This window comes from Ictalurus furcatus, chromosome 6 (assembly GCF_023375685.1).
Source record: "Ictalurus furcatus strain D&B chromosome 6, Billie_1.0, whole genome shotgun sequence".
NCBI classification, from domain to species: domain Eukaryota; kingdom Metazoa; phylum Chordata; class Actinopteri; order Siluriformes; family Ictaluridae; genus Ictalurus; species Ictalurus furcatus.
Window position 1 is genome coordinate 31,169,021 of NC_071260.1, and position 27,922 is coordinate 31,196,942.

The 27,922-nt window shown below is 39.2% G+C and overlaps 1 protein-coding gene across 2 annotated transcripts; it reads right to left on the reverse strand.

Annotated features, from left to right (window-relative positions):
- LOC128609191 (MORC family CW-type zinc finger protein 3-like) lies at nucleotides 1–27,229 on the reverse strand. Of its 2 annotated transcripts, none has more exons than XM_053627660.1 (18): nucleotides 27,183–27,229; nucleotides 20,786–20,885; nucleotides 15,403–15,475; nucleotides 14,646–14,778; nucleotides 14,243–14,466; nucleotides 13,508–13,646; nucleotides 13,074–13,221; nucleotides 12,006–12,134; nucleotides 11,762–11,881; nucleotides 8,698–8,795; nucleotides 8,404–8,499; nucleotides 7,613–7,687; nucleotides 7,383–7,422; nucleotides 3,006–3,114; nucleotides 2,865–2,922; nucleotides 2,499–2,775; nucleotides 2,022–2,304; nucleotides 1–1,715 (listed from the first exon to the last, which is right to left on the reverse strand). In XM_053627660.1, exons 2-18 carry the CDS (start codon nucleotides 20,822–20,824, stop codon nucleotides 1,681–1,683), a joined length of 2,076 nt encoding a protein of 691 aa, XP_053483635.1. In that variant the 5' UTR covers nucleotides 20,825–20,885; nucleotides 27,183–27,229; the 3' UTR covers nucleotides 1–1,680. The 2 variants fall into 2 exon arrangements, with proteins under 2 accessions (XP_053483635.1, XP_053483634.1); XM_053627659.1 differs by lacking the exon at nucleotides 27,183–27,229 and adding an exon at nucleotides 24,529–24,732.
- Nucleotides 27,230–27,922: the final 693 nt, after the last annotated feature.

Consider the following 27,922-nt stretch of genomic DNA (forward strand, 5'->3'; position numbering starts at 1 on the left):
ATAATAAGTATAAGAATAATAAAATGACCTCTACACTATTTAATATCACTAGACAATATTATTTCATCTTGCATAAACGTTTATGCTATTATAATATATGTTGAGTCAAATATTATTGCCAATTCATCCCCTTGCACTTCTAAATATCCATTACATAAAATATATATTAGAGACAATCACATAATAAGCACACATTCTTTGCTGATATTCTTGTATCAGGGCAACCACTAGGGGGCAATAAATCCATTAGAGCCATTACTGTGCTTTAATCCTAATTGAAAGTTTTTACTTTACTGTAAGAGTGAGTAAGAGCATTTGATTTGTAAGATGGTATTATTATTATTATTATTATTATTTCTAAGGCAGTCATTTATTTTGCCATACTTCAATGATTTAATTTGTGGAAAACACATTGACAGCAAACCCTCAAAGTACCAAAGTTGCCCTGAGTTACAAAAAACAAACAAACCAGAAAACAGAAAAGAAACCGACAGACAAAGAGCACATAGAACATCATACTGTTAACACATTATACTGAGACTCTGATATAGAAAAATTTGCTTGTGTAAAAACGTGTGTAAACTTTCTAACAGCTAAAAAAATGTGCACACTGATTTTTTTAACAGGAGTCAGTGGAGGATTATGTCTAACCTGAGCAGAATGCCACCTCTGTTTGCCTTAATGAATATGCTATTTGAGTGCTAACTAAAAAGGTCAAATACAGAGTGGTGCAAACTACAAATGGATTAATTCAGCATTGTCAGTGTGATTTATGGAGCCTAAAAATTACTTTGGTTGTAAAAATACAACCAAAGGCCAGATATTAAAAATGGTAAATTTTTAGTAAAATTGAGTAAGTCCATTCTATTATATTATTATTTTAATTTTTTTTTCTCACAGTTTTGTCTCAATATCCTCAAAATTTTGAGAAATATATTTTATTACTATGGTAAAGTTGCTTTTGTAGTTTTCATTATGTTTGTATTATTAATGAGAGCTTTCAAATGTAACTTTTTGCATTTTTGATTAAAAGAGTCTTATCACCTTTAATTTGTGTTTCTGTTTGAGACATAATTACATGTGTGCTGTGTACGAGATCTGAACTTGTTAGTGCTATTGAGAAACCACTAAAGTCTCATTTACATGTTGTTTCTTGTCCCTACTTTGCATGCAATGTTATATACAGACACTATATATACACACAGCATAGAATTTGCTCTAAGCATTTTAAGCATAGAATTTGAAACAATTGCTGATTCAAAAGAAATAGAAAAAAAGGAAGCCTTAAAGCCTACACATGAGCTGTATATCTAAAAATATAGTTTGCACATTTTTATAAAATACCAATGTTTACGTTTAAATACAAGAAATAAAAACTAAACAAAGATAAATGTTGTTAATGATTAATAAGAAACATTTCTGAAGTGGTAGTAGCTGCTGAAATCTTCATGACTAGTCAAGAATAATTCAAAAAAGTATATGTAAGAGTCAGGCATATTAAGAAATTGTTAAGTAATTTAGTAAGTAATTTTGCATTAACCAACCAAATGATAAATGTGCTTTAAAAGGTTTTGCTCTTCTGCTATGCAGACGTTGACTCTTTCTCATCTACAAACTGAGTGAGAATTTCATCGATGGCTTTGCAGTCATAATTCACCTGCTGTAGGTCCAGCGCAGGGACTAAGGTGACCAGGAGACGTTCTCTTGATCTGGGGCTAAAAGAAAGAAAATTGAATTTTTGTGAAAGAGGGAAACCCTATTTGAGTTCTTGTGAAAGAGGGAAACTCTATTTGAGTTCTTGTGAAAGAGGGAAACCCTATTTGAGTTCTTGTGAAAGAGGGAAACTCTATTTGAGTTCTTGTGTTATAGATCAGGACTATGGCTTCTGTCTCAAATGCCAGATAATCTACAGTTTTATATCATTTTGAACTGCGCAAACTGTCTCGTCGTACAGAAATATAATACATATTGTATTGTAATTGTACTGTCCTGCATAGTTCTAGAATTTCTAGATAACTTACCTGCAAACAGTAACTGTGGGTTACTGGTTTCTTGTCCCATTTTTGGTCTGTCCTGTGTCTCATGCTGCTGTGTACCAAAGTCTGTTCTTCTTCCTGAGTTGGAGGCTCTCGATGAAGTTGAAGCACTTTCTTCATGGGAGGAAATATGAAAATCTGTCTGGACCCCTCGATCTTCCACACGTACCTTCGCCTTTTCAGTTTCTCTCTTTACCCTCTCTAAATCTTTCTCCAGGCTCTCACAGCGGGTCAATAAACTGCACTTCTCATTTTTTAGATTCTCCACCTGAGTGTGAGGGAAGGACAAGATCAGAATTGCAGTAATAGGACATGAAACAAACTCACACCTCATCTGGTAATGCATTTTATTTCGACTTACTTAGGTTATATGCATTTAGGTTTAGGTTGCATTTTCCCTTCTAACATTTACAACATTAGTATATCCATTAGCTAGTCTTGTTCTTTTTCTTGGTCTCTCACCATAGGTTGGAGCTGCATTACTGTCTGCATGGCCTGCAGGTACTCAACTTCAAAGGTGGGCTGTGTGATTTCATTGCTCTGCTGCTTCTTCACTTTTTCAACATCCTTCCTTTCTGCTTCATTAGCACCACTATCAGGGGGGAACATGGCAGGTGAACAAAAAGTCTCAGCTGAGACTGTGGATGTTGGCAAATTATCTGGAATGTGACCAGAATTTATACTTCTGGCTTTCTTGTTATCTGGATTCTCTTGATTTGAGTCCAGGGCTCTCTTCTGCCTGAAATGGAGGAGAAATTAAATCATTCAGGATACTCATAATGCCTCACTATTATGAAGGTGCATGAGACAGAGGGAGTGACAGAGTACCTTCCAGGAACAGAAGGGAGCTGAGTGTCAAGTAAAGTGTTAACAGAAGGTCTGGTGTCTAAAGGGTTAAAACACAAATTACAACAAAATTGTAAACAATAAATGCAGATTGATAAACACGTAGATAAAATAGGTCTTTACCGGCCCCTGTGTGAGAAGAGGAAATAAGGACAGAGCTGGGTTTCTTTTTGTAGGATGACTTGTGTCTAGACAGCCTCTGCCAAGCGGAAACATATTGAACAATGGAAAACTGGAAAAAAGGATCGAAAACTGTGAATATTTGATTAATCAAGCAATTCTCACACTGTAATGCATAGATTCTGTAATTATGAATCCATAAAGATCCTTAACCCATGATCCATATTACACATATTTTCCTTTTAACTGTGCATATTTCTATCACCACGTTCACTAAAATCATGCCACATTGTAGATCCACCATGACCGTTCTATATAATGTTTAAGTGCATTTATTTCAGAGCCTAGCTAATATAGGGATAATGCGCAACTTCAGATAATCTTTATATTCTAAATGTTTGTGTGAATGTGTGGGTGCATGACTATGGACTGAGGGAAGTGCTGCAGTAGTAGTAGTATTTTCAAGTGAAGTTACTGATGCTGTATCAGAGCTGACACACAAGGCCCTGAACTTTCCTCAACAGTAGAGCATCCTGCTTGTTCAGAGTTTCAGTCCTCTACAATCAATAAATAACTAGAGCTGACTAATTAAAAGAAATCCTAGAGGTTCATCTTTCTAAAACAATGCACAACAACTCACCTAATTAGTTCTACATCTAGGCAAAGACATACACTTTAGTCATTTTGCACCCATGGAAATAGTCTGTCTTTGATATTAGGGTAGCTTTTCAATAAAACGTCTCTGTTATGCATGTAACCCTGTTCCCTGAGAATGTGCGCGACTGGCATCTGAAGCTTGTGTAAAATCATGCATATTTATAGGCCTGCTGTGATCAGGTGACATGGCAATTAAGTGTGCCGTGTGATATATATATATATATATATATGGCACCTGTGAACTGTGGCATCAGCCTCTATTAGCTGAAGCGAAGACACAATTCACAGGTCTGCCCTGGTATGACAAAGCTATGCAATGTCTCATTCCCTTCTCAGAGAACAGGGTTACATGCGTAACCCAGACGTTCCCTTTCAAAGGGAACTCCACGTTGTGTTTAGCATAGCACTATGGGAAAGAGAATACCCACTCCGTCATACCGAGGGTTCGGCTTGTTTAAAAAGACCCAAGCCCGAGGGTCACTGCAAGACACTCAGGCCCAGGCTGTAGTATCGAATGAATGTGTGTGGCCTGTAAGGATACTCCAGTGGACAAAGCCTTCGAGGAGGCGACCCCGCTAGTGGAATGAGCCCTTATGCACAAAAGTGTAGCAAGGACCGCGCACCTCATAAGCGATAGAGATTGCTTCCACTATCCAATTAGAGATGCGCTGCTTTAACAGAGCATCACCTCTACTGTCGCTGCCAAGCAGACCAGCAGCTGCTCAGACTTACGCCACTGGCCGGAGCATGGACGTAAGTACAGAGAGCCCTTACTGGACACAGCAGGTGTAATCTCTTTTGTTCCAGTGTGAGGAATGGAGGAGGGCAGAAAGCTTGTAACACTACAGGCTGGGCAGCAGATGTAGGCACTTTAGGAACATAATCCGGCATAGGATACAGGAAGGCCTTGGCTAATCCAGGGGTAAAGTCAAGGCAGGAAGGGGCAACAGAGAGAGCTTGTAGATCTCCTACTCGCTTGAGAGATGTCAGGGCAGCAGAAGAGCTATCTTTAGAATCAGTAACTTCTCAGAGGCTGACTCTAAGGGCTTAAATGGAGCCCCTGACAGACCTTCCAGGACCACAGAAAGGTCCCAGTAAGGTATGTGCGGCCTGCAGATGGGCCTCAGCCACCTGACACCATGCATAAACCTCGAAGTTAGAGGATGTTGCCCCACAGAGGCTCCATCAACATTGCGTGACTGGCCGAAATGGTGGCCACATAAACCCTGATTGTAGATGGAGCCAACCCAGCTGAGAAACGCCCTTGTAAGAACTCCAGGACTGTACCTATTGCACAGTTCACTGGGTCTAGCTGACGTTCCTCACATCACAAGACAAAAAACCGCAAGTAACCCACTTGAGTGCATACAATTTCCTTCTGGATGGTGCTCTAGCGTTCAATATGGTCTCCACAACCTCAGTTGTGAGACCAGAATCTATGAGCTGGTGTCCCTCAGGGGCCAGACCCACAGTTTCCATAGTTCCGGCAGTGGGTGATAAATCAGCCCCCCGGCTTGAGACAGTGGATCCCTGCAGATGGGAATTTCCCAAGAGTGACATCTAGCATGGATTTTATCTCTGAGAGCATATTTGAGCAGGCCAATAAGGTGCTACTAGCAGCAGACGTAGACGGTCCTGGTGAACTCTTGCTAGAACTTGTGGGAGTAGAGCGATCAAGAGAAAAGCATATAGATTCGACCTCAGCCACATGTGCACCTTCGCGTCCAGCCCTAATGGTGCGGGAGGAGTGAGGGCAAACCACAGTGGGCAGTGTGTTGTCTCCTCGGAGACAAACACATCCACTTCTGCTTGGCTGAACCTCCGCCATATGGACTCCACCACTTGTGGGTGGAGCTGCCAACCCCCAGGCCTCAGCCCCTGCCTCGGCAGGATGTCTGCCCCCACATTCCTGCTGCCCGGAATGTACATTGCACTCACTGACAAGAACCTTCCCTCTGCCCAGAGAAGAATAAGTTGTGCCTGTCTGAACAGAGGGTGTGAACGTAACCCTCCCTGGTGGCCGAATAATTAGACGCCATGGGGTTATAAACACGACTAGTGTATGGTTTTCCCCAGAAGCGTGATATTTCATCATGCACTTCTGGAAAAAAGGGTAGTTTTCTGCAGTGTGAGGGAGATTTATTTTCACTGGTGAGGAAGCGCTTATCCAGCCTGCTATGAGCCACTTCCTCTTGCCCGGCCCAGTTTTAGTTTTTTAACTGCCCTAGTAATCACTTCAAGCAGCTCTTTATATGCTTGAGAGCTGCATCCGTTTTTGGTGCAATGGCACCCCCTTCTGGCTCCGCATAGTTAGAGAGGGTGTTTTGGCCTACCATAGAAGAAGGAGGAGTCGCGACGCGAGCTCCAAAGTCCGGTGGAGAGCAAGAGATAGAGCAGTGCTCCTCTATGGCTCCTCTTCCAGATCCATACAAGATCTCCAGGACCTGAGCCGGCTGGCTGCCTAAGTAGCTGCTGGCCCAGATCCCCAAGGCTCTGAAACCTATCTGACTTCGGCCAAGAAAAGAGTGAGTCGCCAACGGAGCTGCCTAATTGTAAGGCGTTCACAATGCGCACAGTCAGACGTCTCGAGGGCTGCTGTGGCATGCTCCATCCCTAAACACTTCACACAGAAAGTGTGGCCATGCCCCACCCCCAATGAAACAGGAGCAAGGCATAACACACTTCCTGAATTCTCTCACTGATTCTTTTTTCTTCTCTTTTTTTAAAGGGACATTACAGTAAAGATATTTTTCTTTCTTTTTTTTTGAAACGTTAGAGAGGAAATGAAATGTCTTTTTTGTGAGCATTACACAAACAACTGACATGCAGTCTTGTTGACAATAATAAGACTGACGACGTGGTTCACAGGTGCCATAAATATATCATGTGGCACGCTTAATTGCGACGTCACCTGATCACGGCAGGCCTATAAATAGGCATGATGTTAGACAAGCTTCAGAAAACGGTCACGCACGTGGGCGCATCCCATAGCGTTCAGCTAACGCAACATGCAGTTCCCTTTAAAAGGGAATTGTATTTTGTATTTACTCAAGTTGCCTTTGTTTTTATCTTATATTTTGTTTTAATTTCTGAAACAATTTAGTGTGAGATATACACAGAAACAGAAGAAATCAGAATACTTTTTCACAGCACTATATATCACAGTCTAGCTAATATGGGGATAATGATCAACTTCAAAAATGCTGATATTTATGTGGGTCCTGTTCTTTCCTCATCAAAGCAATATCTTGCTGGTTAAAGCTTCAGTCCTATGCACATCACCATTAAGTTCATTACAAAGTCAATCAACTGAACAATGAGAGCTGACCTGATAAAGAAAAGAAATCCTGGGGCTCATCTTGTAAAAGCAATGCACACAACCCACACAATTATTCCGATGACTAGCAAAGACATAATTTTGTGGAGTTTAGGGATTTAGAGTTTAGTCTTCTCAGGTAATCATAACAATCTCATATATTTAAACAACTGCAATGGTTAAACAAGAATACAGAAAAGGAGATTGAGAACTTCATTTTTTGTTTCACATCCTTTTGCAAAGCTCTGGATTCACATACACCACAAAATAATCTTTTGGAAATAGTTTCTCTTTTTGCTACAGATAATTTATAGAAAAAAAAACCTATCTAGCCTATGTACAAAATGGATCTCATCACTACCAAGTAGTGTTTTTTCACAATCCTTGTTAAAACATCATGTCATCACCTGCTTCCTGTTCTCCTGCTGCAACTTCTGGTTTCGCTCACTGTTTCAAAACATATACACAAGATTACACAAAAAACTGCTGTAATTCCTTCCACATTCACCTGATTCGGATGTACATACCCTCAAATTAAAGCTGGAAGTATAATTTGACATCATATTCATTACTTAAATCCACCTCCAGTATACTGTGGTAGAAATATTTATTGGAAATGAGAGGATTCATTTCTCACTGTTGTTTGTAGGTTTTCTGGTTTCTGGGTTGTTCATCATCAGAATCCTCAGGCTCTTCTTCATCTGTACAACTCCTGTGAGAATCAAGCACTTACATGAGCACAAACACACACACACACACACACACACACACACACACACACACACATACAAACAAACACACACACACACACAGGAAGGTAAAGAGATACACAAGCACATCTGAATTGAGGGTCAGATTTCATGTAGCAGAACCACTTCTTAGGGAGCTTTTTAGGATCAATTCCATCTGGAAGTTTTCGCCGCTTCTGACAATCATCACACTGAATACATATTGGATCTGGTTGCTTCCTGTGAGTCCACACAATCATGTGTTAATGTTTATGTAAATATGCTCCAATGTTAATGAATGTGGCCTTTTACACAGGATGTGTCAGCGCACAAACGGTGTTGCTTCTGCTGTAATGGTCACAACCTGGAAACCTGTAATATCTGATCTGTGCCCATAGCAGTTTAAGACTTTAACAAAGTTATATTGAATATTATTAGAAATGTATTTTATATCTGACTACTGCTCCCGCCTGACTGACAGTATATTCAAAATTTGTCCAAGTTACTATTAATATTTTTCCAGCAACTTCGTGACTCAAATTATGAACTCAACCAAAAAGAAAATACCTGAGGTTCATAATTTTGGCCAGCAAACTAATACCTGACCATGTGAGTGAGTGAGTGAGTGAGTGTGTGTGTGTGTGTGTGTGTGAGAGAGAGAGAGAGAGAGAGAGAGAGAGAGAGAGACTTTTAAACTTACACAGTATCCTCAGTGCAGTTAGGTTTAAGCTCAGGTGCATATACCTGTTGCTTCCAATATTCCTCGAGCTTCTTACCTACATTCTTTAAGATTTTCCTGCACAGACACAAAATAGCATACTTCAATATACCAATGTTTTAAAAAAAATCTGTCAATCTAAAATATCAGTGGTCTTAAGATAATTAAGATAATACTCATACTGTATAATTACTACATTCAACCCTCTGTATATAGATAATTAATTCCTGCACTCCTGAAAGTCATAGGTCATCTGAACATGTTACTCAAACACACCTGTAATCTTCAGTATCATCAAAGTCCTGCTTGTTGTGAGTTGGTGTGAGGTGGTTACACTCAATCACCCCGATAACTCCCACTGCTCTTCCGTCGGCCTGGTAACAGAACATAACAACCACTCTAAATATCATGAATAAAAGACAATTTTGATTTGTTTTCTTCATAAAATACCCCTGAACTGAATCTGATTATGTATTTTCTTGCATGATGAAAGGCCCTGATATACAGTAAGTAGTCTTGCATATTGGTCTACATGTGCTCAAGCACAATTAGCTATAATCTGTAATTACCCATAAAAGGTTTTCATCTTGTGCAAGTATGTGCAGTGGCCCAACCTCTGATTAGTCAGCTGAGCAGAATTTTCTATATGTCTGCATAAATATGGCCTAAAACATCATCAGATTTGTATGTGTATCATGTCATAAAGGAGATTTTTGAGGCCCTCAGAGAAAGAGTTATTGATTCCCATCAGGCTGGACAAGTTTACAAAACCATTTCTAAAAAGTTTGGACTCCACCAATCCACTTTTAGACAGATTGTGTACAAATGGGGGAAATTGAAGACCACTGTTACCCTCCATTGTTAGGAGTGGAGACCAACAAAGATCACTCAAAGGTGGGTCATGTAATAGACCATGAGGTCACAATAGAACCCATGGTGACTTCTAAGTAACTAAAGGCCTCTCTCACATTGGCTAATGTTAATGTTCATGAGTCCACCATCAGGAGAACACTGAACAACAATGGTGTGCAGGGTTGCAAGGAAAAAGCCACTGCCCTTGAACATTGCTGCCCCTCTTCAGTTTACTAAAGATCACGTGGACAAGCCAGAAGTCTATTGGAAAAATGTTTTGTGGATAGATAAGACAAATATAGAACATTTTGGTTAAAATGAGATGCTCTATGTTTGGAGAAAGGAAAACACTGCATTAGAGCATAAGAACCTTATCCAATCTGTGAAACATGCTGGTGGTAATATCATGGTTTGGGCCTGTTTTGCTTCTTCTGGGCCTGAACGACTTGCCATCATTGATGGAACAATGAATTCTGAATTATACCAGCAAAATATACATGGAAACTCTTGGGAGAAAGTGGGTCATGCAGCAAGTCAAGTCAATGCCCTAAGCACACAAGTCATTCTACCAAAGAATGGTTAAAGAAGAATAAAGTTAATGTTTTGGAATGGCCAAGTCAAAGTCCTGACCTTAATCCAATAGAAATGTTGTGAACCTGAAGCAAACAGTTAATGTGAGGAAACCCACCAACATCCCAGAGCTGACGCTGTGAACCAGTCTCGTGGCTGCATGGAAGGAGCAATGTCCAACAACTTTAGCTTGCAAACTTACAGGACTTTCATAAAACAATTCAGTCCTGTCAGATCAAGAACAGGGCAGAAGCCACCACCCTTGTCCTCAACACAAAAAAGTTGAGAGGAACCCCATGTTCTACATAGGGATCTAAACCCATTATTCTAAAAGGGTCTACTTTTTTGATTCCACAAAATTTTGGACACCCTACAAAATCAGTATTTAGTAATATCCCCCTTGGCAGACATTGCTTGCACAGCACCATTTAAGATCTTTTCACAGATCTTCAATAATAGTTAATTCAGTGGCCTGTGAAGGCCATTCCAAAAGCTTCAGCTTGCATTTCTTAAAGTAGTTCATGGCGAATTTTGAGGTATGTTTTGGATCAGTTATGTTGTGGAAGTCAATCTCTTTTCAGCTTCAGATTTCAGTCTGGGTCACATTTGTTTCCAGAATTTTCTTACATTTACTGGAATTCATTCTTTCACCTACCTTTTCAATGTTGTCTGTGCCACTGGCTGCCACACAACTCCAAAACATAATATATACAGATCCACAGTTGGAAAGGTGTTCTTTTCATTAAGTGCTAATCCATTTTTCTCCAAACATACCTTTTACTGATTGTGGTCAAAGAACTACATTTTTACTTTATCAGTCTACAGCACTTGTTTCCAGAGTGCCTTTGGCTTAGGTGATTGACTGGGTCATTCTAAAACTGATTTTTTTTTCTTCTCTGAAACCAACTGAGAGTTTCCTTTGCTGTATGTTTTGGATCATTGTCCTTCTGGAAGCTCCACTCACGTCTCATCTTCATCATCCTGGTGGATGGCAGCAGATTCACAGTATCACAGCCAAAAAGTTCAATTTTGCTCTCGTCTGACCAGACTACACTCTCCCAGTATTTCATAGGCTTGTCCAAATGAGTTGTAGCAAACTTTAAACGAGCTTCAACATGCCTTTTCTTTAGTAATGGAGTCTTGTGGAGTGCATTGCCTATTGTTTTCTCTGTGACGATGGCACCTCCTGCCTCCAAGTGTTTCTGGAGCTCTTTCCGAGTGGCCCTTGGCTCTTGGGCTACTCTTCTATCTATTCTTATGACTCCCTGGTCAGAAATCCTGCGAGGAGCTCCTGTGCATAGCCGGTTGATGATGGCGTGATGTTGCTTCCATTTGCAAATAATGGCCCCAATGGTGCTTACTGGGAGATTCAGAAGTTTTGAAATATGTTTGTATCCGATTCCATCAATATGTGTCACAACAATAAGGTTGTGAAGGTCTTGGGAAAGGTCTTTGCTTTTACCCATCATGAGATGTTTCTTGTGTGACACCTTGATAACGAAAAGCCTTTTTATAGACCATTAATTTACTAACCCAGCTGATATTAATTTGCACAGATAGGTTCCTTGCCTTACCTTGCCTTGGAGACCTGCTTTTTCTTAGCATTTTCAATACTTTTTTCCCGGGTCATTCCACTTTATTACACATATCTTTATTTATGGACTTTAATGTTGTGAATTCTTAATATTTATGGATTTCTTGGGTTAATACTGATGTCTGGTGAACATTTCATGTGAATAGCCTCATTTAAAATATATTTACTGAAAAAAAATGTTGATGCATTCACTACTTATTTCCCCCACTGAATATGTGTTTATCTGTCTATTCTTCATCTGTTCTCTCTCTATTCTGTTCCTGTAGGCAAATGATTTAAGAATATAAAATACATTAAGCATTAAATAAAATGTATAATCCTCACCTTGCGCTGACAGGCGACACGCTCATAGGCTTTGATGAGACGGTTGTTGTGGTACATCATCAATCCGTAGTGCTCTCTGCTCTTGGTGTTGTAGCCAAATCTGATTGGTATTGCCTTTTTCTGAGACAAAGACTTAAGGATCATGGCATTTAAAATATTTGAATAATTTAATAAGTAGCTCTTACTTGTGCATCATTGGGTATATTTTTACATTCTTGTGCTATAATATTTGGCATAAGGATACAACAGAATCAGGTTTGTATGTGTCCTTCGAGACATTTGCTAATGTTTTAGTGACCAACTGAGTTTTCACCTTCTTCCCTTTAATGATAATTTGCATTCTTGGCTTCAGGTACAGGATACTGCAGTATGCCTGAATCAAGAAAAAAAAAGAAGAACAAACAGACTTGACTACACTGATTAGTGTTTAATTTAATCTTTACTCCTGACTTAAACTCCACTTGCAGATTTGAGGAGGAGCTGCTGCAAAATCTCAATTCAATTCAGTTCAAATATTAACACATTCTCACTCACGTGCATATCAATTCATGCTTTTTTTTTTTTTTTTGAATAAAGGGCTTCCATCTAACCACCTTAACCCTTAGCCCAGACAAGTGAAGAATATGACAGATTGTTGTCACATGCAACGAGTGACCAGTATTTGCCAGATGTTCCTGTAGCTTCTTTAATGATAGTATAGGACTCTTGGCAGCTTCCCTGATTACTTTTCATTAATTTTGGAGGGACATCCTGTTCTTAGTAATGTCACTGTAGTGCCCCATTTTCTCCACTTGGTCATAATGGCCTTCACATTGTTTCACCAAATTAATGGTTTGACACGATACATCTTGGTTTTTTTACTTCATAAAATTTTACTTCATGCAATTTTAACAGGGGTGTGTACACTTTTTATACCTACTGTATACTTGGCCTCTCCATAACTCCTCATGACATTTTGCCATTTTTGTGTGATTTGAGTATTGTTTCTGATTTCTCCTTTCACTTTGACATTTACGGACCTGAATTGAAATGTTTGTCTGAGGTTCCATCTTTCTGTTTGACATTTTGCCTTATGATTTCAATTGCTAATAACAACTTGCACTTAGATCCATGTGTTCAACCAGGACACAAGTATTTTTTGCCTAATTAAGACATATCTATTTTAATGCTAGCAAGTCTGAAATCCTGCTTTCTGAAATGACCCCTCTTACCTTAGTGAACTCAGCCAGTAATCTCCAATAACTCAATATTCGTATTGTCATATATAATAGTCATATATAATATATGTAATATTTGCTGGTAAAATTCTCACCCGCAGTGAATATTTACTCTCAGGCACTGACACGCCACCTGCTGCCTGCCGCTTGTTTGTCTCCCCGGTTCTCCCGTACACATCAACAGGGATCCGGATGTCGTGACGGTTCTTCATGAAATCAAATTCTAATTCTCCTGAAGGTGTTCTGTAGCAGAATAATTGGTGATGTATATCATTTCTGACAACCCACAATATCGCCCGTGGTCCTCAGCAAAATAAGGTAGGCTACGCTGTCTAAACATTTTTGCAGCACATTTCAAGTGACATGACACGTTTATATCATACTATAATAATGATATTATATGAAAACTATAATGTTATTGCATAATGTTAGCTGTATAACTATATTAGACTTCCTTACTACATTAAAATGTTGTATTTCATTAAATCCTTAGGAAGAAGTGAAGAAATCAAGCTCTCTGCATGTTCACCTGCGTAGGTTCCAGATGATGATGCGGGTTCCACTTGAATCAATGACACTGAACTCAGACAGCAGTTCTTCCTTGGTGTTAAACAGAGAATGTGTCAGGATATCATGGAGACTCTCTGCATGCTCCGGTGAAGCACTGAGTGAACAGCGAGGTTAAGGACCAAACTACACAGAGGATCCTTTAAATTCTCAGAAAGCATCAATTTACCTTTATACTCCTATCCCACTGGCAGGCCCAGTATTTCCTGCACATTCCTCACCCTCATAACTACATATATTTCATATTAGATTTACTATATACACTGAACAAGTCATCGTAGTGACTGCATAATATGCTATAATATAAAATGAAGAAAAATGTAACAAAGTAAGTGGTTAGGTGGTTGACTATACATTGTTTAATTTATTTTTTTTAATAATCTTATCTCTTGCAGTTATAAATGCATTATAAATTTTACATTTACATTCATTCATTTAGCAGACGCTTTTATCCGAAGTGACTTACAAATGAGAAAATCCAAGCAAAGTGATATATCAAGCAGAGAACAATACAAGTAGTGCTACCATACAAGATCCATTAATTGAGTTCCAGAAGAAGCAAAGTGCGCAGAGTAGAGGTGTCAGTGCCAGAGTTATTTATATATATATATATATATATAATTTTATATTCAATGCTTCTATCCACCATTCCTATTAAATATAGCCATCTATCTCTCTGTTTCTAGGTAAAGGATATCAGTCTGTCCGGTGTTGGTGAACATGACAATAGGCACTATGACATTTTGTGCTTCTGTATCCTCGAGGTAAGTCTGTGACAGGAGACCCACACACATGGTGTCGTCTCTCTTTGAGAACACAATGGCATCCTTCCCCAAGCGCATGGAGCCCGACTTAAAACCGTTACCATAAAGACCCACCGGAACATGGCCTCTTATTGTCTGCTTATCACTGAAGCCAAAACTGAGAGAGAGAGAGAGAGAGAGAGAGAGAGAGAGAGAGAGAGAGAGAGAGAGGGCTCTGCCAGTAAAAAGAGAAACTATACACTGTTTAAACATCATCAAATTTGTAGTTAAAGTGAATTGCTAGATGATCTAATTCCCCTCTAAAGGCTAACACAGGCTTCATGAACACACTCCTACCTTAGCATTTTGTGCATCTCGTCACAATCCATGCCATTTCCATTATCCATGAAGATGAGGCAGTCCTGGTCTTTGATCACTGATTTATCAATCCAGAGTTGTTTTGCACTGACATCCGGGTCATAAGCATTGTCTGACAATAAAACAAAACAGGACAAATCTGATACTATCCAATGTTACTAAGGCACAGATTGCTTTACTGTTTACATGTTTTAGCTCAAAAAAGCATAAACCTAAGTTAACCTTGAACAAAAACAAAAGAATTAATATTCATTTCATCTTCAGTAACCTCTTTATTCTGTTCAGGGTAGTGGTAGATCCACAGCCTATCCTGGGAACACTGGTAACGAGGCCGGGATACACGCTGGAACAAATGCCAGTCTATTGCATGACCCCATTTTCAGTGTTTCATTGTTGGGGGTAAGTAACTGATGTTTACCCACAATACCAGTTAACATTACACACACACACACACACACACACACACACACACACACACACACACACACATGTATGCGCACACACAAGCATATGCACAAATTACTTCTTCTTGTATTCATTTGCAAAAGTATTTTTATTTCCTTGTTGTCTGCATATTGTACATCCTCCCTAAGGGTTAGTCTCTAGAACTGTCCTTGTCAAGCAGCTAGAACATTGCCAGTAGCTCAGAATGTGGAAGATTTCAACTCTTTATGAAAAAGGGTCCAGTAATCAGTTGGATGAAGGAAAGAAGAATAAAGAAGCAGTTTTGACTCACCGATCAGTTCTGCTATAGCACTGAATGGCCAGGTGTGGCTAGTGGAGTTTGCATGCAGGTACTGTGGACTGACCTTTAGGAGGAAACAAATATGATAATCCAGTACCATGACACATAAGGCTGCTATAAATGATGAATAAATGTTTCAATATTTGTTTAGTGCTCTAGATTTACAGATTTATAAAGGGCAAAAAAAAGTAGCATTTTTCATTTCTTTTACAAATTCTCACAATGTTTTGAGAAAAAGATATAAGTTAACCTGCTTAAAAAATGACAAAATGATAGTGAAAGCATGTGGATTTTCTTCTTCTTCTTTTTTTTCTTTGTTTTACAGGATAACTGATCAAAGGTGGAAGATGAGTGAATGATGAAGATTGAAATACTGTAGATCCTACATTAAACCTTTAACTATTGACCTTTCCTTTGGTTAATTATGCACTATAGTCTTTGATTTAATTTTTTTTTCTCTTTCTCAGATAATATACAGTTTCTCATATGAAGTCTAGTACAACTCCACATAATCAATAATCAATTTATATAATTTTTAAATAATGAAAAATAATGAATTAATGAAGTTTTCCAGTCTGTTTTTTTACAGTACAGAATCTTAAAATGTGACCTATGACCTGTTACTCGTCGCACCATTCTGGTTTTACTCTATTCAAGTGCCACTTTTGACAATGTAGGTCATACTCTACTCAGCGAGTGCCTGGAGCAGTGTACTCAATTTAATTTTCCTGTCTCAACATAGGCAAACATTTTTCCTTAACCACCATGGTCACTTCTGAGGTTCCCACGTGTTTTTTTTTTCTTGTACATGCTCTTACAGGGACAAACTTTACATAAACATGATATCATTATACTGTACATAAACATACAGCTGTATCTTTCTCTGACATCTCTGGTGACCTCTACTTTTTAACGATGCTCAGTGAGTAGTCAATGTTAAAAATTGTAATTTTAAAAGTATTTTTTTTCTAAATGAAAACAAAACAGGTCACATTGTTCAGTCTGCCCAAATGTACTTTTAAGGGAAACTTGGGTTCTCATACACTTCATGTCACACACATGCAAAAAACTTGAGGTAATATTTTGCTTTTATTTTTCTCCATTTTCTTCACAATTTGGTCACTTGCCAAATCCCACCCATCAACCAGCTTCCCTCCATCACACGACAGCTGCCAGTGAAGGGAGGGAGAAGGCTAACATCCGCTCCCTCTGAAACAATTGAAGTTCTCCAGCCATATCTTTAAACTGTCTCTCATGCTGCATCACAGGACAACGTAACACACTTGGAGGAGAGTGTGTCTGTCCTCTTCTGCAAACATGAGCTCACAGATGCCCATGATTAGCTAGTGTCACTGTGATTGACAGGGGAGAGAGAGGCTCCAGCCACAGACGACTGTAGCATCCTCAGGATTCAAACTCATGAATTCTGATGAACAGGGCAAACACTTTTCTGTTGTGCCACTTGGGAGTCAACCTTAGGGTTTAACTAAGAGCTAAAATTTGACAAGCAAATCAGTTTGTTAAAAGTAGCTTCAGTTCAAAACAATCACAAACTCAAACCATTTCTTTCATCACGTGAACTAGAAAAAAATATTCTGACATCTGCCATTTGTCATCTGTTGCACATCTACAACCAGTTCAAAATTCTGTAGCTCATTTATTTTCAGGTACAAAGAAAGGAATCATATTACTCCAGTTTCAGTTTCCATTCATTATCTCCAGTTAATTGAAGGATTGAGAAGATGAATGAATGCCTTTTATTGTCACTATACACATGTACAATGAAATTGAGAGCCACTCCTTTTTGTTCTGTGCCAACATGTACATAAAATAAACAAGATAGAATAAAATAAAATAAAATAAAATAAAAATAACAACACGAAATAAGTAAATAATAAATAAATAAATGAATAGTACGGGGGGGGAGGGGTACTATAAAATGCACAGTTCTGAGACACTATATATCTATACTGTGAAATCAGTACCTGTATCATGTATGTGTTTAGAATGGTTATAGCTGTTGGGAAAAAACTATTCTTAAATCTATTAGTCCTTGTTCTGATGCACCTGTAACGTCTCCCTGAGGGCAACAGATTAAACAGATCAGAGCCAGGGTGAGAGCTGTCCTTAATGATGGTTTTTCCTCTGCTGAGGCAACGGGAGGTGTAAATATCCATCAGGGAGGGGAGAGGGCAGCCAATGATCTTCTGTGCTGCTCTTATTACTCTCTGAAGCCTCTCCCTGTCTGCCGCGGTGCAGCTACCGTACCACACCTTGATACAGTATGTCAGCAGGCTCTCGACGGACGAGCGGTAGAAGGTCAGCAGCAGACTGGGGTCCAGATTGTACTTCCCGAGAACCCTCAGGAAGTGTAGCCGCGTTTGAGCCTTCTTAATAACCGCTGTGATGTTGTCTGTCCAGGAGATGTCAGCAGAGATAAGGACGCCAAGAAACCGGAAGGTGTGGACCCTCTCCACACACTCACCATTGATGAAAAGGGGGGCTAGCTCAGTGTTGTGCTTCCTGAAGTCTACAATGATCTCCTTGGTTTTCTTAATGTTTAGAGCCAGATTGTTCTCTGAACACCAGGCTGCCAAGTTCAGGTCCTCCTCTCTGTAGGCTACCTCATCTCCCTTTGAGATGAGTCCGACCACTGTGGTGTCGTCAGCAAACTTGACGATAAGATTATTACTGTGGACCGGACTACAGTCGTACGTGTAGAGACGGTACAGGAGGGGGCTCAGCACACAGCCCTGTGGAGAACCGGTGCTCAACGTGCGAGTGGAGGAGAGGTGGGGTCCGAGTCTCACTGTCTGAGACCGGTTAGTGAGAAAGTCCTTTATCCAGGCACATGTGAGGGGGGGGGAAGGCCAAGAGTGACCAATTTGGTGATGAGAATATCCGGAATGATTGTATTAAAAGCCGAACTGTAATCCACAAAAAGCATCCGGACGTAGCTCTGCTGCTGCTCTAGATGTCTCAACATGGAGTGGAGAGCTACGGCGATAGCATCCTCTGTGGATCTATTTGTGCGATATGCAAACTGATAAGGATCGAAGTCTGGGGAGAGGTAGTCCTTGATGTGCTGAAGAACCAATCTCTCAAAGCACTTCATGATAACTGGAGTGAGGGCCACAGGACAATAATCATTTAGGCTAGTGGTGGGAGACTTCTTTGGCACTGGAATGATTGTGGCTGATTTTAGGCAGGGCGGGATGACTGCTTGGGCCAGGGAGAGATTGAAGATTCTGGTAAAGATGTGGGCAAGCTGGTGGGCACACGATCTGAGCACCTTACCAGGTACTCCGTCTGGGCCAGCAGCCTTCCTGGGGTTGACTGCTTGAAACATCCGTCTAACATCGTGTTCCCTCACAGTAAGTAGAGTGGTGCAGGAACCAGGAGGGGATGGAGTCAGGGCTGGACTGGTGCGGGAGCCAGATGAGGGTGGAGGCAAGGCTGGAGCAGATGAGTGCTGTTGTTGTGATGTTTCAAAGCGAGCAAAGAAGCAATTTAGCTCTTCTGCCAGCATCGCACTCAGGTCTCCTGTTGTCGCATCGCGGCCTCTGTAGTTTGTGATGTCTTGTATACCCTGCCACACCTCCCGCTTATTTTTACTGGACAGGTGGGACTCTATGCTCCTCTTATGGTCCGCCTTAGCTTCCTTAATACCACCTTTCAGGTTGGCACAAGCGGCTCTATACAGAGCTCTATTACCAGACCTGAAGGCAGCGTCGCGGGCTCTGAGGAGTGTGCGGACCTGGTTGGTCATCCAAGGTTTCTGGTTTGGGAAAACCCGAATGTTTTTGTCCAGTGTCACATTTCCGATACAGAACTTGATATAGTCCAGTACCGCTCCTGTTAATGTTTCTAGCTCCTGATGTTCAAATAAATCCCAGTCTGTCTGTTCGAAGCAGTCCTGTAGTTTGGAGAATGCATCGTCAGGCCAGGTGGCAACAGTCTTTATAGTGGTCGTGACACTGCGTCTGAGGGGGGTGTAGGCAGGGGAGAGCAGGAGGGAGAGATGGTCTGATTGGCCGAGGTGGGGGAGAACAGCAGGGAGAGATGGTCTGATTGGCCGAGGTGGGGGAGAGCAGGAGGAAGAGATGGTCTGATTGGCCGAGGTGGGGGAGAGCAGGAGGGAGTGATGGTCTGATTGGCCGAGGTGGGGGAGAGGTATGGCTCTATACGCATGCTTAATGTTGGAGTAAACATGATCCAGAGTGTTCTCCCCTCTAGTAAAACACTTATGTTGATAAAATTTCGGGAGTACAGACTTCAAGTTCGCCTTATTAAAATCTCCTGCAATTATGTGAACACCGTCGGGGTAAGCCCGCTGCTGTTCGTTTATGATGCTCAACAGGAGAGAGAGCGCCGTGTTCACATTGGCGTCGGGTGGAATATACACAGCCGTGATAATCACTACTGTTAGCTCTCGGTAGAAAAAAGGGCCGACATCTTACAGACATGCACTCGAGGTCAGGGTTTGTTTATCTATCATTGATAGATAACCCCCCCCCCCCCAGTCCTGTCCCAGCGGAGCAAAGTACGACATGCTAGCTGCAGGCTAGCATCGGGTATCCTCAGATGAAGCCAGTTTCAGTAATAATCAAAACACAACAATCACGAACGTAGCGATTTCCAGCTAGTTGTAATTCCAAATCGTCCATTTTATGCACTAGGGATCTGGCATTGGAGAGAAACAGGCTCGATAAAGGTGGCTTGTGTGGTTGTTTTCTTAGCCTTAACATAACACCGGACCTGCATCCCCGCTTCTGCTTCCTCTCCCTCCTCCGTCTGCACCGCCTCCTGGACCCGACAACATATTTGGGTTGTTGGTTTTAAAAGCTTTAAATGGACCAGCGCACTCTTACATTGCAGATATGCTTTGCATACATACTGCTTCTAGACGTTAAAAGCCCACCACATAGCTACTGCTGATTGTTCCTGTCTGAGCAACAATCACACTTCCTGTGTACAGTAATGATGAAATGAAACTGAAAGTTATCCTACGCGAAACAAGGTTTTGAGAAAGGAAACTGTAACCTGACAGGTATACTTCAGTTGTTCAATTCAAACCATTTTTACTTAACAAAATTCACTTATTTATCATTAATTAACTCATTAATTATTTATCTTGATGTCACAGTGCTGAAGTTTTCACATCTCAAATTAAATGTGCAGGGGAATTAATGGAAAAATACACCTGTTTAATATGAAATTAAAAATATACCTGTTTTATATGAAATTAAAAATACACCTGTTTAATATGAAATTAAAAATACACCTGTTTTATATGAATTATTTTCAACATTTATTGCTACAGTATGCAAAAAGATAGCTGGTTATAGTTTAACCTAATTAAATAAGGACTTACCGAGCTTAAAGGTATTCCTCTACTTGTTACTGCTGCCATCTTTATATGAATCTGCTGTCGACAGTTCCAAAGTGAGCTTCTGATGAAGGATCAGGAGACTCTTCAGCAGTTTTGAAATACAGGAAATAGGCATCAACTTTTCTACTGACTTTAATGAAACTCCACCCCTATGACTCACCACAAAGAGTGGATGCTCATTCTACAGTCAGTGATTGGTTAGTTTTGTAGGGTTTTTGTGTGTGTGTGTGTTTGTTTTTCTTTAAATGCATATGACTTCTGTATATTTCATTTCTGTGAGTATACAGGTATTGCAGAGTTCATATCCAACCCTAATTAAGCACCTCTGGCTATATTATTGGTGAAAATGTTGAACATCTTGATCGGGTATGTTAGATTATAAGCAGAAATAAAATATAAATTAAAATAGCAGTTCTCTAGGAACATGAGCAGACAACAAAACATTTGTGAGATCTGAACTTGATAAGGAGCGAACCACATTTATTTATATGTGTCTTTTTATATTTGACAGGAACTGTACTACAGCGAAAGGAAAATTATGCAGTACTTTGCTTAGGGCTAGGCTTTTCAGGACAATAGTAATAACACGCACTTTCTGTCAAACTGTCAAAATGATTGATTAATGACTCTATGAGTTATGACCCTCTGTGTTCCCCTGACAGACAGTTCTGTAGGTGCACATAATTTTTGACTACTGGTAACTCCTGTGGATCTCAATATGTATGGGTGTGTGTAGGGTGTGTGTGCTATGTAAAATGACTTGTCAGCGTGGATACTAAGACTACAATAAAGAGAAATACTAAATATTTAGTCTATGGTGTGACATGTGTGTGTGTGTGGGGCGGGGGGGGGGGGGGTGGTTGGGTGGGGTATATTTGGGTGTGTGCTAGTGCTTGTTGGAATTATTAAACAATGTGAGATGAATGTCAGACAATCAAATTCATTTAATCCTGCGTCACCAAATATGGGATTAACCCCAGTTGATACTGACATTATTGTAAGAGAGGGTGGTGATATTGGTGGTTATACAGTGGTACAGAGACTTAGATTCAATAGTTTGGAGATACAGCGTTGTATACATATGTGTGCGATATCCACCACAGACTTGGCGACCTACGCTATATACCTGCATGATATTATGGCCGAAACAGTATCGTTTTTCAGACTGTTAGCCGGCGATGGGGGTTTAATCAACAGAACATTGAGAGGTCCTAGTCTAACCTCTGATGTTAACACTGTCTTGGCACCTAACAATGATTACCGTGCGGATGTATTCACAAATCAGCTTGAGAAGATTATGCAAAGTAAATCTAATTTACAGGTTGATGACATCTTGGATCTATATGTGTCTATAGCACGTGGTAAACACGGTGGTGCTTATCGAAACATACGTGATCTAGAACCTATATTGGAGACTGCAGAAGACCGACGCATGTTCAGAACAGCATAAGATAGGTTTTAACGATATCACACATTTTGAGCGGTTGTTACACATAAAAATAGTGGTCTTCCATAGATGGTGCAATGGTATGTTGAAGTATACGTCCAATGACATACCTCATCACAAGACAGTGTTCTTGTACCTGCACAATGGCCACTATTTTAGGATTAAGAATCTGAAAGCGTTCATAGGCACTACATATGTGTGTAATAATGGGAAAAGAGAAACAGCGAGGTCAGCTAGTTTTTTTTTTTGTGATGCACCTGTGATGACCATCAAACCTCGCAGACCTTCTCCAAACTGATACCACAAAGCAGGAAGCATAGCATTGTCTAGAATGGCCTTGTATGCTGTAGCATTAAGATTTCCTCTTCACTGGAACTAAGGAGCCCAAACCTTGTTCCAGTATGACAATGAACAATGACCAAGTTTAGAGTAGAAGAACTCGAGGGGCCTTCACAGGGCGGCTGTGGCTCAGGTGGTAGAGCCACCTAGAGCGCACCTATAGAGCACACCCAAAATCTAGTGGAAGCCTTCCCAGAGGTTATTAGAACAGCAAAGGGAGAAATTATATGCTTTGTTTGATGGTATATTGTATGATGGTTAAGTTGTCCACACAGAATTTGTATGTTTGTGACTATCCTGCACTTGATATGGCTCTCCACCTCGTATCATAACTGCTGGTTCAGTCGACTCATTTCCAGTGTATAAAGCCTGACCGAGTTGTATTTGAGTGAACTTAATGTTTCCATTGACCAATCTACGTTTACATGGACAGTAATAATCTAATTATTGACCTTATTCTGAATAAGACGTATAATATTCTGTTTAAAGTGTTTACATGAGTCGCTTTTAGAATATTCCTTTCATGTTCAGGTTTTATGTGTTATAGAACGTAGAGCGATTAATGGTACACGTCGTTACGTCCCGACGCCACGCCGTCCCCTCCAGAATTTCACATATTGACATACAGTTGGTCTTCGTTATGGTACCGTATACAGTTCTGTGTGTTTCATTTTTATTTTTACGAAAGCTTATTTCAAGTGATGTTAATTATTAGTCATGCTATACGTGCAAATAGATGACTACTTGAAGCCGTAGGCTGCGTCCCAAACTGCATACTTACCTAAATATGTGTAAGTAAGTAAGTATGCGGTTTGGGACGCAGCCGTGCTCTCGTTTGCCGTTAAACGGTTGAGCGCTGCCGTGTGTGTACGTGTCCTGTTGCACAATGCGGTGAAAACTTTCACACGACGTTAATAGTGTGATTAAGGTGTGTACATGTCTGTAACACACATCGATAACACGACTAAAACAGGAATGCTTCACGTCTTAATTCGATTTTTGTTTACTTCGAGTATGACTTTAGTCAGAGTAATGTCATCAATAATCACTGTTTACATGTTAGTTTCTTAATCAGAATATCGTCTTAATACCGGATTACCGTTGTCCATGTAAATGTTGTCCTGAATGTATGTTTCCTGGTTACACGTATAAAACCTTAAAACCTATTATTTGCTCTATTGATAAAACTCTTCTCTATTCAATTACATCTTCACAATATCTACCTTCTTCATGCTGCACGACTTGATAAGCAAATGAGCATGAACTACAACTAATATGCAAATTAGCCCCCGACACCATCTAGCGGTTTGGAGAGGAAGTACTAGCTACTTTCCCTGAAAACAGCTAACAACACTGAACATGTATGTAGGCTAACTTATATATATATATATATATATATATATATATATATATATATATATATATATCTTTCATGATAAGTAGTTAGGTAAGCTTTAGCATATATTTTTAATAAGAAACGTGTCACAACATAACCATTTTTTGACTATACAAGATTAACTAAATACAGTAACAACTTAATGGCGATAAAATAAGAATGTAAGAATTAAACAGCAACAAAACTAAGCCCAAAAACTAAACACGTGGCATTAACAAACCAAACCAAGATTATTTATTTATATAAACAAGGACAATAGCCATAATGTTAAGATTTCACCCTCAAAAATTTAAGTGTATATTTGTGCATAAATAAATAAAAAAAGGATAGACATTCTGCACAAAGACTCCTGTTATGTGTGTTAATAATAATAATAATAATAATAATAATAATAATAATAATCTGCTCAGCAGGCCCGGGATTAGTCAACATCACGGTTCACTACACTTCTACACCCTAAAACCCGCACTCTGACCAGATTAAGTGATAAATATACCCGGAATCCTTCCCTACAAACATTTAAAACAAATAAAGCTCATTTACCGAACAGATTAAAAGAAGGATAATGTAGTGAAAAGTCTCCCGCTTTCTCCAGACTTACTTCCACCAAAACACTGACGCTTTTCTCGCGCGCGTTTATACACTACATGACTATTTCCGCTTTCACTGGGATGCCAGATCGCGAGGTTTTACATTAAAAAAAGAAGAACAAAAAACTTGAATTGTATTCTCAACAGTGTTGAGTGATTTCACACACCCATTCATACACTATGCACTGGGGGAGGAAACCAGAGTACCTGGAGGAAACCCCCACAGCACAGGGAGAACATGCAAACTCCATACGCACCAGGGAGCAGTGGGAATCAAACCCCCAACAATGGAGGTGTGAGGCGAACATGCTAACTACTAAGCCCCTGTGTGCTTGACTACCGGACCGATAAAATATAAACTTTTCTCACTAGGCTAGTTTGGTGTCGCTAGCTGAGAGGAGGCACAGCTAAGCTATCACTGTATGGGTTTAGCTGCTACAGCGCCATGTAGAGTACATTATCTTTCCTTCTGCTCCGCTCAGATCATATTCACGTAAACTGGAACTCATCTAGACATTTACACGCCTTGTTTTCCTGCTCAGCATCAGAGGATGTTTCTGTTTCAGTTTCAACTCTTACTGCTTCAATAAAAATCAGCGTATATCCATCGAGATCCGTCAGCCAAGAAGACACGAGTATTTCTACATGTGTATTTTCCTGTAAACCCTGTCTGATTGGTCTCGCCTCTGTTCACTGAAGATATAAAATTACAACTCCACCGTCTTCTTTTACTGACGTTCAGTTACGTAGCAACGAACCGCTCCGAGTGGAGAATTATTCGTGGCTCAAGAAAAAATCTTCGAGCAAAACGTGATTTATTTTAAAAATGCATCTTACTTAATATTGTTTTCTTAACAATAATTTTATTGACATCAGTAACTGTAATCAAATTCCATACATTTAAAATGTAATGCGTTACATTACTGCGTTATCAGGAAAAGTAATTCGTTTACAGTAACGCGTTACACCCAAGAAAAAAATAAAACGTAAGACAAATTACATATAATTTTAGCGCCCCCATGAAATGGTTTGTCCCAAGTGATGAACGTGCCGAAGAGACATATAAATACATAGACGCCTGATTGGCTGCTTCGGCCCGTTGGTTCAATATGTCAACGCGTCCGCCATATTGATCCGGGCAAGACTTCCCTATAAACAAACATAAGTGAACGGTTTTTCTGGATAAAAAGCACAATAACGTTTACAATTCTCAACCAATTTCAATGGTTTATGAACTGCGTGGAATACAAAATACTTCTGTCTCCAGTTACTTAGAATCTCTATAGTTAGACTTGGAAAATTATTCATTCTTATAAAATATTGTGAATCTTTAAGTACTAATAATTGACCATCATTGAGAAAATGAAGCAGAATTGGCAAATACAAATCAAATAGTGAGGCACTGGCAGTTAGTCTGCTTTCTATATATGTATAGCAATAAAAGCATACAGATACACTCCAAAACAGACAATTACAAAGATAATCCAGTTTATGGATCCGGTAAAACATTTACAGTTACAGTATTAAAACATTTATGTGCTGCTGCTGCTGATGATAATAATAATAATAATAATAATAATAATAATAATAATAACAATAATAATAATATAAACATATTAATAATAATAGGTGAGTTGCTGTATCGTAAGTTGCCTGGACCAATATGGCGGCGACGTTGATGCACGTTCCAGCGACCTATGTTCAATTCAATTCAGTTTTATCTGTATAGCGCTTTTAACAATGGACATTGTCCCAAAGCAGCTTTACAGAAATATATAAATTCAGGATAGATTTTAAATGTATAAATTTATCCCTAATAAGCGAGCCAGAGGCGACAGGGGTGATGAAAAACTCCTTGAGACGATATGAGAAAGAAACCTTGAGAGGAACCAGACTCAAGAGGGAACCCGTGCTCATCTGGGTGACACCGGATAGTGCGATTAAAAATAAATAAATCCCTTCTATAAATATCCTAATATTACATGGTCAAATAATGCAATTGTGTAACCAGGGAAATTCATTACAGTTTTTACATGAAGTCTGTTTTGTTGAACTTCTCCACTGTTCACTGATGGAGACTTGAGTGCAGAACTGTTTACGGTAATTGCAGTCCTAAAGCTATAATAGCATGAAAGTAAATACTTTTCATATTGAGGTTCTAGGAGTTGCAAAAGGAGACATTCACACCCCCTACTGTTGGGATTAAAACTGTTTCACCCCTCAGCTGAATGCACAAATTATTAACATCAACATGACCATTTAAACAGAAAACGTCTAGTTTCGAAATGTAAATATATGCACAATAAATAAACATTTATATAATTCTACACTAACACTAATCGACTAATACTGCCCAAAATGTTTCATTTTGGATTGCCTTCCTTATAAATTTTCTAAACATTCACAGAATTATCAAATGTGTAATTCCAAGATCTCAACTCATCACACACTGCACACACACTGTTTATAATGCATTTTAAACATTGCAAGACATGCAGGGGTTAACTAATAGTGTATTTAATGTAGATACTATACTCTTACAATAAACAAACATAGTGCTGACCCTTGAGAAGCCACCTGATTATGTAAGAAGTTCTATATACTCACTTAGTATACTCTCGGACTGTTTTCTGACTATGGGCAGCATGTATTTTCTTCTGTCCTATGTCACTGTTTTTTGTTTGTTTGTTTGTTTTAATGCTGTAATCAATCCATCTGAAAAAAAATCTGCAAACAGTGCAAATTCAGAAATAAAGAAAAGCACAATGAAATTCAGATAGAGTTATTAAAATACAGTTTTTGAACCAATATGGTACCTTTTCTCTGAGTAGAATCAAAATGTTATTGTGATAAGGTAATGATTTTTCCATTAAAAATGACAAAACACAGGTGTAAGATAATCATTTATAGTGTATTTAGAAAAAAAAAAACAGATCATAAAAAACTGCAAGGATTTTTCATCATCAAATAATAATAATAAGAATAAGTATAAGAATAATAAAACGACCTCTACACTATTTAATATCACTAGACAATATTATTTCATCTTGTATAAACGTTTATGCTATTATAATATATGTTGAGTCAAATATTATTGCCAATTCATCCCCTTGCACTTCTAAATATCCATTACATAAAATATATATTAGAGACAATCACATAATAAGCACACATTCTTTGCTGATATTCTTGTATCAACCACTAGGGGGCAATAAATCCATTAGAGCCATTGCTGTGCATTAATCCTAATTGAAAGATTTTACTTTACTGTAAGAGTGAGTAAGAGCATTTGTTTTGTAAGATGTAATTTATTATTATTATTATTATTATTATTATTATTATTATTA

Bases quoted from the DNA above. Each gene is read 5' to 3' on its own strand.
- LOC128609191 (XM_053627660.1), bottom strand. From the start codon at position 20,824: ATGGCAGCAGTAACAAGTAGAGGAATACCTTTAAGCTCG. The intron at 8,500-8,697 runs GTGTGTTTGAGT...GTGTCTGTGCAG, and splicing joins GATGATACTGAAGATTACAG to GAAAATCTTAAAGAATGTAG. The intron at 7,423-7,612 runs GTGAGAAATGAA...GTTTTGAAACAG, and splicing joins CAGAAAACCTACAAACAACA to TGAGCGAAACCAGAAGTTGC.